This window comes from Chrysochloris asiatica, unplaced genomic scaffold, assembly GCF_000296735.1.
Source record: "Chrysochloris asiatica unplaced genomic scaffold, ChrAsi1.0 scaffold00045, whole genome shotgun sequence".
NCBI classification, from domain to species: Eukaryota; Metazoa; Chordata; class Mammalia; order Afrosoricida; family Chrysochloridae; genus Chrysochloris; species Chrysochloris asiatica.
In genome coordinates, this window is record NW_006408563.1 from 7,776,381 (window position 1) to 7,795,576 (window position 19,196).

At 38.1% G+C, this 19,196-nt stretch overlaps 1 protein-coding gene across 1 annotated transcript in view; it reads right to left on the bottom strand.

Moving 5' to 3' along the window:
* Window positions 1-19,196, bottom strand: part of FAM117B (family with sequence similarity 117, member B) — a 139,796-nt gene that overhangs the window by 11,127 nt on the left and 109,473 nt on the right. The window contains exons 6-8 of the mRNA XM_006862028.1: window positions 14,334-14,477; window positions 12,553-12,778; window positions 7,668-7,788 (exon numbers count right to left, since the gene is read on the bottom strand). Coding sequence (XP_006862090.1) covers window positions 7,668-7,788; window positions 12,553-12,778; window positions 14,334-14,477 — 491 coding nt within the window. The remainder of the gene's footprint in view (window positions 1-7,667; window positions 7,789-12,552; window positions 12,779-14,333; window positions 14,478-19,196) is intronic.

Consider the following 19,196-nt stretch of genomic DNA (forward strand, 5'->3'; position numbering starts at 1 on the left):
TGAAAAAATAGGGACAAATGTGAGGGCACTAATTCAGGGAATACACAGACTACAAAACATTTTGAAAGCTACACAAACAAAAGTAGACAAAATAGATTATTGTGACATGCTAAAATTTAAAAACTTATGTGCATCAAAAGACTTCATCAGAAGAGTAAAAAGGGAACCCACAGAATGGGAAAAAATTTTTTGCAACGACACATCAGACAAGGTACTCATTTCTAAAATATATAGGAAACAACACCTCCATAAGAAAAAGAAAAATAACCCAATTGAAAAATGGGCACAGGACATGAACAGACACTTCACCAAGGAAGAGATCCGGGCAGCCAACAAACATATGAAGAAATGTTCACAATCACTAGCCATTAGAGAGATGCAAATCAAAACAACAATGAGATATCATCTCACACCAGCAATAACAGCAAACATCAAAAAAGTAGAGGACAATAAATGCTGGTGGGGATGTGGAGAGACTGGGACACTCTTGCATTGCTGGTGGGACTGCAAAATGGTTCAGCCTCTCTGGAAAGCAATATGGCGCTTCCTCAGAAGGTTGGGATTAGAAATACCTTATGATCCATCAATTCCTCTACTTGGTATTTACTCACAAAAAATACGAGCCATAATACGAGTATATATGCACACCAATGTTCACAGCAGCACTATTTACAACAGCAAAAATATGGAGGCAGCCAAAGTGCTGATCAATTGAACAATGCATAAACAAACTGTGGTACATACACACAATGGAATACTATGCTAACTTGAAGAATAACAAGGAAGCTGCAAGCCACTGCATAACATGGATGAACCTTGAAGACATTATGTTGAGTGAAATTCGTCAGTCACCAAAGGAGAAATACTGCACAGGGCCACTACTGTAAAAGACTAAGAAAAAGAACCCATACTAAAGGGGGGTGGATTCTTTGCTGGTTGCTGGGATGTGGGGGTAGGATGAGGGGCGGGAGGGGAAGGTGGAGCACAGGATAGACACAGGATAGTTTGGGTGCTGGAGAGGGGGGCAATAAACAAGAAGGGAGAGGGGAATGGAAGAACAAAGCAGATGGGAAAACAATTAGGGAGGTTTGCATGGGCTAAGTGGGACAGAGGTAAATAATGATGTATGCACAATCTTGGAAATACAGGTTTCTGAGATACAGGGATTGAGACATGGCTGAAATGGGGAAAGGGGGGAAATAATGTTAAGATGCTTGGTTGTCTTTTGAATCTTGAGATGCTTGGCTGTCTTTTGAATCTTGGTTTTCCTTGCATTATATTATAAAATAGACACTACAGGGGGAGAGAAAGGAATAGCCAGAAGTATCACCATAGAAAGCTTGTAAGTCCGTCTTCTGCCTATAACTGATTAGAATACCTAAAATGGGGCTACAACGTGCCCAGTGAAGGTGGCTTCCTGTGGAGCCTCTGCATTACATAAGAGTATAGGTGGAATCCTGAACAGCATCCAGAATCTTCAGAGGTGGGTAATTTGCAGTTGACAAGCAGATCAGTCTGGAGCTGCTAGAAGAACAGAAAATTCTTGGGGAAAAAAAACCTATAGGAAAAATACAAAACAATATAGGCAGACCGACTGTTACTACAAGAACAAGCAAGTTGCTTGCCCTGGAGACATCAAGGCAAGTGGTCGGGTCCCCTCAGAGCAAACCCCCTTCCAAGACTAAGACTCAATGGGAATACACGCTCTGATTGGTGAACATGTTCATGACTGATAAGGGGAAGTGAGGGTAAAACAGCAATGAAGTTGCAAGCTAAGCCCTACAACGTTCAATAGACTCCTGTGAACTAGGGTGGAGACCTGGTTGGCCAGCAGTGTGGCAAGACCTGGGGACTCTTGGGCCCAGAGTCAGTGACATAGCCACAAAGGACTTGAGTGGAGAGGACTAAGAGTGTAGAGTGAAGCGTCTAGTTGATAAGAAGAGAGGGCATATGCACAAGAACACCAACACTTGCAGATAATACCCACTTTGACCTGGCTTCAATGACTGGATGATCAGAGCTCAACTAGAAGAAGAAAAAAAGAGGAAAAAAAGAGTAATCTGATACAATTTGATGGACTTGACCTACACCAATGGATGCAGTAGCTCAAAATAGTAAACAAATCTTTACAGCAAGGATCATTCACACCCCCACCATACACAGAGTAGACAAGGACTGACAACTTGGACACTGGCTACCCAAAGTGGGGGGGCTACAAAGGCAAGAAGTGACTGGCTTACAAGCTTTCAAGAGAGAACCTAGATCCAGAGGGTGTGGTGGAAGGTAGAATCTCCAGAGTAGTATCCAATCTGTCTAGTCGAGGCTGATGAAATGAAATGTGGATAGGTCTCTTGTGATACAACAGTGAATAATTGTTATCAGGATTGATTGTAAGGGTTGGAAATGTAAAGGTAGAGGTTTTGTATCAAGGAGGGGAATGATCAACTTTTCAGTCTAGGAGCGGAGGTCCCTGGGACCATCAAGAGGGAAGAGTGGAAAGCGGGACCCTACCCAGAGAAGCAGTGATGCCTGAGATGGAGGCAGAGACGATGACGTGGAGAGATGGACCAGCTGTGGACTTTAGACACAGAGAGGGAGAGGAGCTGTGTGCTGACAACTAGGGGGCAGGTTTGTAGTGTATACCCTTTGGTTGGTTGATTGATGATACATGGAGTAACCATGGCAATGAAACGATATATGACAGGATGAATGTAAAACTAATGTTCTCCCATGTGAACTGTCACATAATGTTCTCCCATGTGAACTGTCACATAATTCTCAATAAAACATTAAATGATATTAATAATAATTAAATAAATGCAAATGGGAAAAAATGCAGATGGGAAATTGATATCTGGTGTTCCAAAGTGATTCAAAAACAATTCTCTTTGTATGGGAAGAATTTGCAGAATTCAGGTTAAAGGAACACTGACAGGAGTGGTCACATAAGAAGAACAAAAGGATTCCATATTTCAATCCATTCTGAGATATTCACAATAGAGGCAGAAGACAAATTGTGTGAACTGGAATAGATTAGACAATTTCCACATTGTCTTTCACAGTGAGAAAAACACAGATGGGGGTGGGGGGAGGCAGCGAGCAGGGCTGTTGGATTCCATACTGATAACTGGAAGGTCAGAATTAAATATTAAGTACTGTTACCATATCCCCAAATACATTCATCACCTAGTTTCCTTAGTTTGATAAATATCTCAAACCTTGTAGGTACCACTTATAAACCAGCAAGACATAAATGCTAAAACACAAGGTACATACTTTCTAGGCAAGTTATAAACTTAATACGGGAGTAGTTAATGATTGTACCAGATAATACAAGTAAGTAGTCCATGGAATCCATTCCTAAATGTGTCTTTAAGTCGAATTTGTATGTAAATTCAAACAGGTATGTCTTGTATTTCAAATGCTTGTCTTAGTCTGTAGTAATAGTGTACCTTTCTATGTATATAAAACATTTATGAAAAGTTCCATATGTGTATTTATCTTTACCATAGTAATACAAGGGAAAAACAGTAATGCCGAGCATGTTCTTCTCTTTTGGTTTTCTAACTTCAGGCATTTGTACATTGCATTATAATATATGACTTATCTTCTTAAGGTATCCTTTGAAATTTCTGTTCAGATCTTTTACCTCATTTGCTTTAGCACCTCCACGAATGAAAGCAGGTTTCAGAGTCTCTTCTGCCATCATTTTGGTCTTTTCCTTCTTTCTTAATGACCTTTCACTTTCTTCCTATAAGATGTTCTTGATGTCATCCCCACAATTCTCAACTCTTCTGGTTTTTGGTGACCAGTGTGTAATGCATCAAATCTGTTCTTAAGACCATTGCTAATTTACGTGGGATATGTTCAAAGTCATACTTTGGCTCTCGAATTGTTTAGTTTACTTGAGCTTCATCCTGAACTTCCATATGAGCAATTTGATGGTATGTTCCACAGTCTGCCCCTGGTCTTGTTTTGGCTGATGATATGATATCTTTCCACATATGTAGTTAATTTGATTTCTGTGTATGCCATCTGGTGAGGTCCATATGTACAGTCGTCTCTTACGCTGTTTAAAAATGATACTTGCAATGAAGAAGCCATTGGTATTTAAAAATTCTAAAATGCGAACTCCAGCATCATTTCTAACATCAAGGCCATAATGTCCAACTACTGTTCCTTCCTCTTTGTTTCCAACCTTTGCATTACAATCACAGTAATTTTTAATACATCTTGATTGCATAATTGATCAATTTCAGACTGAAAAATCTGGTGGAATTCTTCAGTTTCATCTCTAGCTTTAGTGATTGGTGCATAAATGTGAATAGCAGTGGTATTAACTTGTGTTTCATATGTTGTTGTTAAGTGCCATTGAGTCGGTTCTGACCAATAGTGACCTTGTGTAGGGTTTCTGAGGAGCAACTGGTGGGTTTGCATTGCCAACCTTGCAGTTCAAACTGACCTTGCAGTCCAATGCATTATTCAGCACCACACTACCATATGGATATTATCCTATCACAGATAGCATTATACTTCAAGATAGATCTTGGTATGTTCTTTTCGATGATGAATGTGATGCCATTCCTCTTCAATTTGTCACTCCCAGCATAGTAAACCATGTTATTGTCAGATTCAAAATGGCCAATGTCAGTCTATTTCAGCTCACTAAAGTCTAGGATATCAATGTTTATGTGCTTCATTTAATTTTTGACAACTTCCAATTTTCCTATATGCATACTTTGTACATTGGATGTTCCAATTATTAATGGATGTGTGCAGCTGTTTGTACTAATTTTGAGTTGTGCTCCTTCAGCAAATCAAGGTAACAAAAGCTTTACTCCATTTGTGTAATCATGGTCAACTCTATCCTTCCCCAGTCACATTTTGAGAGCCTTCCTATCTGAGGAGCCCATCTTTTGGCACTGTACCTGACAGTATTCTGGTACTATCTGGCAGTGTTCCACAGCTACTCATAAAGTTTTCATTGGCTAAACATTTGGAAGCAAACCACCTCTCCTTCTTCCTAGTCTGTCTTAGTCTGGAAGCTTAGCTGAAACTTGTCCACCAGGGGTGATGTGCTGGCATTAAGAAAACTGTTGGCATAGCTTCCAGCATTAAAACAACACGTAAGTCACCACAGTACGGCAAACTGACAGATGAAGATGGAAGGCAAAAGAAGACAGAAAAGAATATGGAAGGAATACACAGTCACTGTACCAAAAAGAAAGGTTGATATTCAGCCATTTCAAGAGGCAGCATATGATCAAGTGCCAATGGTAATGAAGGAAGAAGTCCAAAGTGCACTGAAAGCATTGGCAAAGAACAAGGCTCTGGAAATCGATGGGATATAAATTGAAAATTTTCAACAAACTGATGCAGCACTGTAGGCACCCACTCATTGATATCAAGAAATTTAGAAGATAGCTCCTGGTCAGTTGATTGGAAGAGAGCCATTATTTGTGCCCATTCCAAACAGAGGTGACAGAACGGAATACAGAAATCATCAGACAATATCATCTACATCATAAGCAAGTAAAAATTTGCTAAAGATATTTCAAAAACAGCTACAACAGTACATTGACAGAGAACTGCCAATGATTCAAGCTGGATTCTGATGACACGGAACGAGCAATATCACTGCCGACATCAGATGGATCTTAGCTAAAAGTAGAGAATACCAGAAAGCTGTTTGCCTGTGCTTTATTGACTATGCTAAGGCTTTAGACTGTGTGGATTATGACAAGCTTTGAGGAGAATGAGTATTCTGGAACACTTACACATGCTGATATGGAACCTGTACACAGACCAAGAGGGAGTCATTTAAACAGAATGAGGGGTTCGCTAAGTAGTTTAAAATCAGGAAAACGTGTGTGCCAGGGTTGTATTCTTTCACCATAATTAATCTGTATGTTGAGCCAATAATCTAAGAAGCTGTATTATATGAAGAAGAATGTGGCATCAGGATTGGAAGAAGACTGATTAACAACCTGCACTATGCAGATGATACAACTTTGCTTACTGAAAGCGAAGAGGACTTAAAATACTTACAAAGATCAAAAGCTGCAACCTTTGGTATGGATTGCACACCTCAATATAAAGGAAACAAAAAATGCTCACCACTGGACCAACAAACCAGTGATTCACATCTTGATAAATGGAAGAGTCTGAAGTTGTCAAAGCCTTGACTTTACTTGGATCCACCATCAACACTCACCGAAGCAGCAGTCAAGAAATCACAACATACTGTCTTACACAATTTGCCACAGATCATCTCTTTAGAGTATTTGAGAGCATAGAAGTCAGTTTGAGGACTAAGCTGCATTCTGAGTCAGTTTGATACTAAGCTGGTATTTTCAGTAACCTCATATGCCTGTGAAAGTTGGGCAATGAATAAAGAAGACCATAGAAGAACTGATGCATTTGAGTTATGGTGGTATAGAAGCATGCTAAAAGTACCATGAATTACTAGAACAAACAAAATTATATTGGAAGAAGTACAACCAGAATGCACCTTATAAGCCAAGATGACCAGACTTCTTCTCTCATACTTCTGACATATTATCAGGAGAGACCAGTCCCAGGAGAGGAACATCATGCTTTGTAAGGCGGAGGATTAGTGAAAAAGAGGCAGACCCCCAAGGAATTGGAGTGACACAGAGGCAGCAGCAATAGCGCAGAATGGGACACTGCTTTGTTCTGTTGTCCATAGGGTCGCTATGGGTCTGCACCGACTCTATAGCACCAAACAACAACAAGAGTAATAATGTTTTGATGAGCATTACAAAGTAGCACCTGTTTGTCATTATCAAACAACGTATGAACCTCACATTTTTAATATAACAGATTTTACTACAGTTGGTTAGTAACTACAGGTTATATGTTAAGTCAGACATACATTTGTAGCCCAGGGATTGCCTATATGAGTGCAGGAGACTACAACAAACCAATGGCATCAGCGTTAATTTCAAATTCTGCTTTTCACACCTTATTTTCATTACAGTAACATTATTGTACAAAAGTAATAGAATTCTGGCTCCTAAATTGACAGACTAAAAATAATTTTTTTTTAATGTGTAAAGAGACTAGAGACAAAATAGGCAGAAACTGAGGGGAGTTGGTCCTTGAATAAAGGGAGACACATTTGTGGTACTTGAATACATACACTGCAAAATTCACTGTGTGAAACTGACCGGATGGTTACACGTTTAAAAATATAGCCACAAAAGATATTTTAGAATACTGTGGAATCTCTGGCGGGGCTACAAACAGTTAAACCACTCAGCTGATAATGGAAACACTGGTGGTTCAAGTCTACCAAGAAGCACTCTTACGAAATCTGCCATTGAGAAACCTACAAAATACAATTGTATTTTTACACACATGGGGTCACCATATGTAGAGAATTAACTCAATAGCTGTTGGTTTGTAGTATTGTAATTATTTTTAGGAAATGAGTATTAAAATGTATTTAGGGTTTAAAGTGACACAATGTCTGCAACTGATTTTGAAACAGTTCAGTAAAAATCAAACACCACTACACACAGATAAAAGTATGACAAAATTTTAACATTCATAGAATCTGAGTGGTGGATATATGGGTGATCACTGTTCTATTCTTTTAGCTAATCTCAAAATATTAATCTAAATTGTGGGGGGCATGTACTTACGAACATTCCTCAAAGACTTTGACCCTTTCACAGCCCTCAGGAGGCTCCCTTTTAAACATGTAGCTGTTGTTAGGTTTTGGTGAGGTTGCATATTTGGGCAAAGGAGAATTGTTTCCATTTTCTGAAAGAAATGATACACTGGATTATTAAGAAATACTACTAACTGAATACATAATTAGAGTGTACTGTAATTACTCCTGGTTTACTTCCACACCATGAACTACTTGAAAGTCAAAACAGTTTTGTTTTTATTTAACTTTTTACTGTGAATTGGCTGAAGGTTTAGAAACTGTTTTACTCATCTCCATCACCCCAATACCTAGCACAATTCCTAATTTTATTTTTTTTAAAAAAGAGCTCTTTACTGTTAAGTAAATACATAAACTCATATAAAAATAAATAAATACATAAACTAATAAAGAAGTTTTACTTCTTCACTTACAATTACTAAAGCCTATGCCTGTATCACCGAACCCTGTAATATTGAATACTCATCTAACTGGCTGTCTTATTTCTATTCTCTGCACAGCACACAGACTCAAACACCACTTTCATTTTCCTAAGTACAAATACTGACATATTTCTTCATTAGCTGCTTATCATTAAATCTTGGCCTGCTCTTGAGAATTTCTCATGTCCATTTCTCTTCTCTTCTGTTCCAAATGGCCACACTGAAAAGATTTCTCTTTGCCTATGAAATTTCCCTTACTTAAACAAAAGGTCCTTCCCTTTTTTAATGTTCCAAAACCTTCCTCTAAGTCTAACTCAAAAAATTTTTAATCTTTCCAAAGTAACACTATTAGAAAGACTACTTTTTTCCTTCTTCACTCTGATATTCCTATTAAGTGCTGACATCCTCAGTTTGGATCCCTGGTTTTACGCTGTAGGATAAACACTGGACTGTGAACCACAAAATTGGCAGTTCACATTCACCAACTTCTCCTTGGAAATCCTGTACAGGGTTCACTTTGAGTCAGAACTGACTCAATGGCACTTAACAACAATAGCAACAATTATCAATTTATACCATGTTAACTTAAAATTCTTGATATATACAGTTGTTGAGCCAGTTCTGACTCATCGTGACCCTATATAGGGTTTCTGAGGCTGTAAATCTTTACAGATCAGAAATGCTCATCTGTCTCCCACAGAGCAGCAAGTGGATTTGAACTGCTGACCTTGTGGTTAGCTGCCCAATATGTAACCAGCCACACCATTAGCACTCCTTGATATGTTACATAACTTTAAAAGTTTCAGCCTGTGTCAGCTAAGCTACTAATTTTTTTATGGCAACAGCACTATGATCCTATTTTCTTAAAATAGAAACTCACAGGAACCAATCAGGCACCAACCAAACCCATTACTGCAAAGCCAGTTCCAACTCAGTGACCCTATAGAACAGTGTTGTTATTAAGTGCCAGCGAGTCGATTCCAACCCATAGAGACCCGGTAAAGGGTTTCCAAGGTGAGTTTGAACCACCGACTTTGCAGTCTGACACATTAGCCCCACAGCACCACACCAGGACTCCACAGAACAGAGTAGAGCTGCTTTTTTTTTTTTTTAAACTTTTTAGTGTGAATTAAGATTTACAGAGAAGATCATCAGTTTTATATTCAACCATTAAACAAGTCATAGACTTTGTTCGTTATCTCAAAGATCGCAAACCCCTCCGTGCAACAACAGTTATCCCACCTCCTACCTGTGGCTCTTATTTCCATTTCACCCACCTTAACATCTCTTCTCTACTTTAAGTTGCCTTTTTGATTTTGAATAATTGACCATTACATGGTGAGCATACCTTTACTAGTGTTGTTGTCCCCCCTGTGTACGTGCCTACTCCACTGCTCAGCTGAAAACTGAGCCACAAGGGTGAGTTCCCTTCCAGATCTGAAGGGTGGTCTAGGGCCATAGTGTCAGGTTCCTTCAGTATCTTGCTGACCACTTTTGATCCACATTTCCCCCCAACTTTATTCAGGACCTTCTCTTTCAGTTGGTAGTCGTAGATGGGCACCACCTAATTCTTCTGGTCTCAGTCAGAGTCATGAGATTGTTGTTCACATGTCCCATTCATCCACTGGACTAATTGATTCCAAGCATCTTTAATTATCACTGCTTTTTCTCCCATTCATGGAGATCAACATCTGCACCTTACATGACTGTTCATGAACCTTTAAGACGCAGACATTACTCACCAAAGTAAGATTAGAACACTGTCTTTGTGAACTATGCTAACTGACCATGGTGTCCTGAAACTATGGTCCTGAGCCTCGATGCCCAGCAACTCACTGCTATACGATGTTTGCTAATATCAAAGAAGTTTTCATCATCTTGTCCACTATAGGCTCTACCACATTCAGAGCTGTATTTGTACACTCTCATATATTTGTGGGTACACTCCCACTCTTCCTTCTCATACCCATTCAGTCCACGTATCTACTAACAGAACACTGTTGTTCCAAAATTGTGTTTATATCACTATTTACCTCTATCCCCTTTAATTCTTGCATATCTCTTATGTCTTCATCTATCTTCATTATTCTTCTGCCAGCCTCCCTCTTCTTGTATACTGCTCTCTCCCTTCCTTCCTGTCATCCAAGTTAACATGTGTCTACCCTCTAGTCAGTGAATTACTCTCCCTTCCCTCCCACTCCTGGTAACCTAAAAGAAATGTTCCTTTTAGTATGAAAACCTTTCTTGAGTTTTTGCAATAGTGATCTCATTCACTTTTGTGATTCACTAATCTCACTCAGCATAATGTCCTTCAAGCTCATCCATGCTATGAGGTGTTTCACAGACTCATCATTATTCTTAATCATTGCATAGTATTCTATTGTGTGTATGTACCAAAAGTTTATTTATTCATTCTTCCACTGATGGGCATTTAGGCTGTCTCCATCTTTTGCTATTGTGAATTGGGTTGCAATGAGCATCAGTGTACATATATCCTGGCTTTACTTCTTGTGGATACATACCAAGTAGAGGGATTGCTGGGTCATATGGTATTTCTATTTCAAACTTCCTGAGGAAGTGACATACTGTTTTCCACAGTACTTGAACCATTTCAGAGTCTTGGTGTGGTGCCATAGGATAAGCAATCGACATCAATGTCAGTCTGAACTGCAAGGCTGGTGTGGTTCAAACTCACTGCTCCTTGGAAATTCGATAACAGGGTTGCTATGAGTCAGAACTAAATCGACGGCACACAACAACAATGATAATATACATTTCTTCTTATGATTGTTGACTGAATGTCTTCCTTGGTGAAGTGTCTGCTCATGTCCTGTGCCCACTTTTAATTGGGTTGTCTTTTTCTTGTAGAAGTGTTACAGTTTTCTAAACATTTTAGAGATTAGTCCCTTATCTGATATGTTGCTGCAAACATTTTTTTCAGTCCGTGGCCGTGGGCTCCCTTTTTATTCTTTTGGTGAAATCTTTTAATGTACATAAGTGTCTAATTTTTAGGAGTTCCCAGTCATCTATTTTATCGTCTACTGTTTGTGTAATGTTTTTAGTAATCTTTGAAAATATACTTATGACATGTATTAGAGCTCTTAAGTTTGCCCCTTCTTATTTAGTGGTGCTCTTTATAGTTCTAAGTTTTACATTTAGGTATTGAATTCACATTTTGTTTTTTTGTATATGATGTGAAATATGGGTCTTGTTTCATTTTTCTGCAAATGAATTTCCAGTTTTGCCAGTAACATGTATTGAAGAGATTATCTCCATTTACTGTATTTTGTTCCTTTGTCAAAGATCAGTTGACTGTATATGGATGAATTTAATTCTGGATTCTCAATTCTGTTCCACTGATTTATGTATCTTTTCTTATATCATAATCAGGCTGATTTGACTATTGTGGCTGCATAATAATACTTTAGAACACAAAATGAGTGTCCTCCAACTTTGTTCTTTTTCTTAAGCAGTCCTTTGTTTATCTGAGGTCTCTTTTCTTTTTACCTAAAGTTCGTGATCATTTTTTCTCTTTAAAGAATGAAGTTGAAATCTGGATTGAGATTGTGTTATATGTACAGATTGCTTTGGGTAGTACTAACATTTTCACAATGCTAAGTCTTCCTATCCATGAGCATGGCATATTTTTCCATTTTTATAAGTCTCTTTGGGTTTCTTAAAGTAGCATTTTGTAATTTTCTTTGTATAGGTCTTTTGTTTCTCTGATTAGATTTATTCCTAAGTATTTTTTTATCTTTTGGGTGGCTATTGTGACTGGTACTATTTTCCTAATTTCCTTTTCAGAGCTGTCTTTATTAGTATATAGGAATCCAACTGAGTTTTATAAATTGATTTTATTTATACCCTGATACTTTGCTGAATCTTTCAATGAGTTCCAATAATTTTCTTGCTGAGTGTCTGGGATTTTCTATGTATATATTCACATCATGGGCAAATAGAGTTTCACTTCTTTGCTCATTTGGATGCCTTAATTTCTCTTTCTTGACTTATAGCTCTGGCTAAGATTTCCAACACAGTATTTAATAGGAGTGGTGATAAAGGACATATTGTCTGGTTCCGGTTCACAAAGAAAATGTTTTTAATTTCTCTCTAGAGAGAGTAATATTGGCTGTTGGATGTGAATATATGCTGCACTTAATTATGCTGAAGAATTTCCAGGACTGTTAAATCCTTTATGGAAGCAGACTACCACGTCTTTCCCTATGAAACAGCTGATGAGTTTGAACTGCTGATCTTTTGGTTACTTCCAAGTACTTTAACCAAGGTACCACAATAAAACCTGTTTTGAACAAACTGCAAAGCAAATACCTTAGTAGCCTCAAGTACATGTGTTCTAAAAGAAAATGAATAGAAAGACAGATGAAATGGGTGGTATTTGCTATCATCTAGTTACAAATTCCTCCAGCATTGTACCTTTATCCCTAGGATCAACAAGCAGGTCATCAGCTGAATAAGGACTCTCCTCGCTACCTTCATTGGAGATGGTGAGGAACGAAGTTGGGGACACAGACTGAGAGCGGCTGCTGTTGTTGCTTCCTCTGTCTGCCCCACCAGGTGTCTGTGTGTCAATGCTGCGTGTGCTGCTACTTCTCTGCACAAGGGGGGGAGGTGCACGGTGGCCATCTGGAATATCTTGTGGCTATTAAAGAGTTTTAAAAAATAGAATTTATTACTGATTTAGAAATTCACCCGAAAACTCTCTCAATGTTAACTTTTCCCTGTAGTCCCAGGGACCCACAAATCAGAAACCCTTTCCTACTTATCAGGCAATTGAGACGCCTTGTGCTGGTCTTAGATTGACATTCTTGTCTATTCTGATACCCTCACTGGATACTGAGTAGTCTGGGGAAAAACAATTGTTTTCCCAGGACCTGGCAGACAGAAGTGGCTAATGTCTGTTGAATGAATGATTTGGTTAAATTACTAAGTATTAAATGTTTTTTTTTCTTATTATTATTATAAAGGAGCTTCTGGTAGCGTAGTGGTTACGAATCGGGCTGTGAACCTAAAGGTCAGCGGTTCGAAACTACCAGCCGCTCCGCGGGAGAAAGATGAGGCTTTCTACTCCCGTAAGGATTTATACCCTCGGAAACCCTGTACAGGGTCGCTATGGGTCGGAACCGACTCGATGGCACATAACAACAACAACAACAACATTATTATTATAATAAAGGAAGGCCATGTAAAAGAGGAAACATCTAGCTGGGACTCTAGTTCTACATTAGAGGGAAAGACAGTTTCCCAATGTAGAAACTAGTGAGAGTTGATGACAGGCCACTTACTTTTTCTTCCTAACTCCTTCCCCTTGGAAGATTTTTTTAAAGAAACATTCTTAAGGAAAGATTAATCACAGCAGTGCTACTTAACAGGGGAAATTAAGGAGACACTCATTTAGTCTCCTTATGGTTCATGTAGCAGAGGAACTCAACTCTGGAGAGTCTTGGTTCCTTTTCCTTTATTACATCAGGGAAAATTTTCCCACTATGTAGTTTGGAAAAGGAGAGGGTATGGGGAATAGTGTTTTCTCTAAGCTAAATCAAACTTTTATCTAAAGAGGAGAGGAGTATAACCATTAATCAACTGCTACTTCAAAATCAATTCCTTTTTCATAAAAGAATGGAAGCTAAATATATTTGATGGCATGGTTTTTACATCTAAAAAGGACTTTTTCTTACTGTGACTTACATATAAACCATTTTTATGGGTACTCTAGTTGGTAAAAAGGTAAGCAGAAGAAAGTGTCTAACTGTCCTTGATGATGACATAGCCTAGCATGCCAACTAAATAATTGATAACCAAAAAAAAGCATGCAGATTTATGTCAAAAAGTATTTATTATCATGTAACCCCCACTCACCTAAAAATTAGGAAGCTACACTTTTTTATTATTAAGTGGAGCTACAGCAAATGAGAAGTATCTCATCACCTGTCTAATGACTTTTAACTACATATAAACGCTAAATTTCTGCTCAAGGATCCAAATTTAAGTCAAATCAGTTGTCTTTATGAGATGCAAAGAAATGAAAACTTTTCATTCACTTGCGAAGGTCAAAGTTTTTCAAAAGAGATAAATTTTCATTCTATCTCAACGAGAAGGAAGAAACGTAAATAAATATGGAAAACAGAATTGTGAATATTTTAGTAATTAGAATAGGTCATGTGTAAAGTTTATTTTAAGATAACAAAATTACTTACTACAAGTTGCTCTTCCTTTTCACCAGTCTCTTTAATTATTATTTCAATTTCTTGATTTAGTCCCTCCACGCTATTCCGGAACCGGGAGCCTGTTGATTTAGTGATGGGAATGACTGGAATAAGTGCACTCTTTGGAACAGGAGCCTTAAAGAGAGACAACAAGGGAAGAAGAAACGCATACTATTACCTTTTTATTCTCTAAATTGAAGCATACTTCCAGTTAACATGAGTAACTTGTAAATAAACCAGAATAAAGCTTACAGATATCACAAAAATTTGAGTTACAAACTTTGATACATCCAAAATATAAAGCCAAAACCCCAATGATCATGGTAGGATTTCAAAAGTTAATTCACATCTGTGAGGGACTGGAAAGGGACTAATAATAAAAGAAAATATTAAAAGACTGTCAATCTCAGAAATATTTTATGATATTAACAGGTCAGATTTCATAATATAACTTTAAAGACCTCCAGTGCCACAATTATTCATATATAGGAAAGAAAGAAAAAAGTTATTTACCAAAAAAGAAAAGAAAGTATTTTATTGGGAAAAATTACTTCCAAAGTTCATCTATATAGTAGTAAGTCTGAAAAATGAAAATCTCTATGTAGAATTTAATTATATATACTTTCATTGTAGTGGCTTTAATAAGTTTTGTTTAGAAAAGAAAGTGATAAAATCATTCTCCTTTTTTCATAATCAAGTCTATCACTATCTTATTTTAAAAATTTTGGCCATTTGAACCCACCCCAAGTTTCCTTGGCCAAACTTCGTCTCTCATACTTTGGACATGTTGTCAGGAGGGACCAGTCACTGGAGAAGGACATCATGTTTGGTAAGGTGGAGGGTCAGAGAAAAAGAGGAAGACCCCCAGAGAGATGGACTGGCAAAGTAGCAGCATCAACAGGCTCAAGTGTGGCAACAATTGTGAGGTTGGCACAGGACCAGGTAGTGTTTTGTTTTGTTGTGCATAGAGTCGCTATGAGTCGGTACCAACTCGATGGCACCTAACAACAACAACAAAGTTGCCTTGGAAAATAGCCTTGGTGATCTGCTTCTAAAAGGTCACAGACTTTAAAAGACTATGGAGCAGTTCTACACTGCACATATGGGGTGGCCTTGAGTCAGAGTCAACTCAATGACAACACTATGTATTTTATTCTTAAAAAACCCCAAGGAAACACAACAACTAAAGAATGACGTATATGGCAACATCAACCTGAACTCGTCAACAAATGGAAGAGTCAAGAACAGAATAAATTTATAAGAATAGAGGATCTGGGAGGTCAGTCTATGATCAAAACAATTACAATGTGAAAAAAGGTAAACACAGAGGAACAGAGATCCAGGTGGTGGGAAGTTCAGGTAGATTACTGGATAAAATAGACTGTCTTAAATGGAGGGAAGAATTAATGGAATATAAGGTAACCACAATGGGGTTTGGGTGGGGGGTTTACTTCGGGTGTTAGGGAGGGCAATACAAGAAGGGAGGAAGAGGTGGAAGAACAAGACAGATGGGGGGAACACTGAGACAGGTTTGCGTGGCCTAGTGGGACAGAGGTCAATAGTGATGCATACTCAACCTTCGAACAACAGGGTTCTGGGATACAAGGATCTAGGTATAGCTTGAAGAGGGGAAATAATACTAAAATCCCTGACTGCCTTACAAATATTAGTTTCCCTTACCTACTATTGTAAAATAGACACTTGAGTGGGATAGAAAGGAATGTTGGGAAACATGATTAGAGAAAATTTGTAAGTCTGCCTTCAGCCAGTAACTGATTGGAATACCTAAAAGGGGTTCTACAACTTGTCCAGTGAAATAGGCCTCATGCAAAGCCTTTACAGAGTATAGGACCTTAGGTGGAATCCTGAGTCCCATCTACAACCTTGTGAGGTGAGACATTCCCACTAGAAAGAACAAGCAGACTGGAACAGCAACAGTGACAGAAGATACATCTTCATGATGAACCTGACCTATACTCAGAGTGGTACTCTAAATACCAACAGAGAGGAAAAGAGTCTTCAGATCAAGTATCAATGCTATCCGCTCTGTACACAGGGTAGACTGGGATGGGTAACAGACCTTGGCTACCTAAAATGAGGGGGCAATAAAGGCACGAAGTGACTGGCTTACAAGGTTTCAAGAGGGAGTTTAGTTTAAGAGTATGGGAGGAAAGAAAGAGTCCCCACTGAATAGCTGTCATCTTGTCTAGATGGGTCTGGTGAAAAGAGATGGGGATAAGATTCGTAAGATTCAACAGTGAATAACTGTTATCATGACTAATCGCGACTGTCACAATTGTAAAGGTAGAAGTCTTGTAACAAAAAAAGGGAGTGGTTAATCTTACAGTCCAGAAACAAAGGACCCTAGAACCTTCAAGAGAGGAATGCACAAGCAGAATGCAGGACCTTATCCAGAGAAGCAGCAGCACCAGAGATGGAGGCAGAGATGGGGGCATGGAGAGGGGGAGTGGCTGAGGACTCTAGATTCATGGACTAAGAAGAGAAGGACTAAGAGCTGGTGGCCAGGAGCAGACTTGCAGAATGTACCCTTTGGAGATGTAAATTATTATATATGCCTGAGTGGTTTTTTTTGTTTGTGTGCTTTTTAAAAAACCAAAGTGGATAGAGAAAAATACTTTCAACTGATGGTACATGGAGGGGATTATAATCAATGCAATGAAACAAGGCATATGATTTGTTGAATGTGAAACTGATGATATGCTCTGTAAACTTTCACTCAATCCACAATAAAAACTTTAAATAAAAAAACAAAACAAAAAAACCCCAATGAACAAAATTCTCTCATTTTTCAACATTTTCTGTTCCATCTATTAGAACAAAGCACCTCATCAACCACATGCTTATTAACAAAAGCACAAAGCTAAAGAGCACTCTTTATCTTTTAAAGTTTACTTGATTAAAAGCCAATGTTGTCAAGGATATGGAGAAATCGAAACCCTCATCCCAAGTAGGTAAAATGGTATAGCTCCTGTGAAAACTAAAAGGTGGTTGTTAAATGCCCTTGAGTCAGTTCCGATCCATAGTGACATTGTATAGGGTTTCTGAAGAGTGACTGGTGAGCTTGAATTGCCGATCTTGCAGTTCAAACAAACTTTGTAGTATAAGCCCATTAACCCACAGCACCATAACTGGACTTAAAGTTTAGTGGTTCATCAAAATGTTAAACATAGAATTACCATTGTTGTTGTGCTTAAGTGCCAATGAGTTGTTTCCAAATCACAGCAACCTTGGATAGGGTTTCTGAGTGACTGGTGAGTTTGAACTGCCAGCTTTTGCAGTTAAAAATCAATCTTTTGGTTGAGTGCTTATCCTACAGCACCACACAACAGGGTTATCATATAACCCAGCAATTCCACTCTTAGGTATATATCCAAGAGATGTGAAAATGGTGATATGAATAAGACACATGCATATCAGTATACACTGGTGCAACAGCTAAAGGTGTAAACAACCCAAATATCCATCAACAAATGAATGGCTACACAAAATGTAATGTATACATATAATAGACTATTACTTAGCCATAAGGTCACAAACTTGAAAGTCCTCACAAATGTTATATGGATAAGCCTTAAAAATATTATGCTGAGTGAATTAATTCAATCACAAAAGGATATATGAGCATATGGTATGATCTCACTAATATGAGCTATACCTAGGATAAAACAAAGATCAGAATATAATAGTGGTTAACAAAGGTGGGAGGAGTTATGGGGGGAATTACTGTTTAGAAGACATTACTGTTTATAGAGACAGAAAAATTTGGCAAAGGATATTGGTGATGGTTGCACATGGTTGAGGTAATTTGATCTCACTGAAATATATGAAAATGCTGAATTGGCAAATGTTGTGTTATCTATTTTTTAAATCTATTTTTTATAATAAAAATAAATCATTTCATAAAAAAATGCACTAGGACACAGTGAAATGTTGAAGAGTAAAAAAACAAAAAAATCCAATAATACATACACAGACAAATACATATAATTATATTTCAGAGAGCAAAAAGGAAGCCTATTCCTCCAAAACATCAGGAGTAGCTATACAAGACAGAGGAGCTGCAGGTGATATATATATTTCTTTGGATTATTTTTTCCACAAAAAATCTGAGGGAAGAAACTATGTCTTATTTTTTAAAGCCACTGCCTAGCACAGAGCCTAGAATGCACATGGTCTTTGTTCACTATGGCTGGCAATCCTGTGTAAGTCCTTGGAGAGAATTCAAGAACATAAGCAAATAAATCCCTTAAGCCTGAGAGCAGCAGTTTCCTTATCTACAAAATGAGAAAAATTATACTTAAAAGTTCAGAGACCACAATGAGATATCACATTATACGTATTAGGATGGCTATTACCAGAAAAAATTGCAACAAGTGTTTAGCAAGGATATGGAGAAACTGGAACTCTCATGCATTTCTGGTGGGAATGTAAAATGATATTGTTCCATGGAAAACAGTTTAACAATTCCTCAAAAAGTAAAACACAGAATTACCAAGTTGTTGTTTGGTACCACTGAGTCAGTTCTGACTCACAGTGACTCAATATACAATAGAACAAAACACTCCCTGGTCCTGTGCTAGCTTTATAATTTTTCCTTTGCTTGAGCCCACTGTTAGAGCCATCGTGTCAATCCATCTCATTGATGATTTTCCTTTTTCACTAATTCTCTACCAAGCACGACGTCTTTCTTGATGGACTGGTCCCTCCTGATAATCTGTCCAAGTATGTGAGACAAACTCGTTATTCTTACTTCTAAGGAGCATTATGGCTGCACTTCTTCCTAGATAGATTTGTTCATGCTTAGGCAGTCCCTGGCATATTCACGATTCTTGC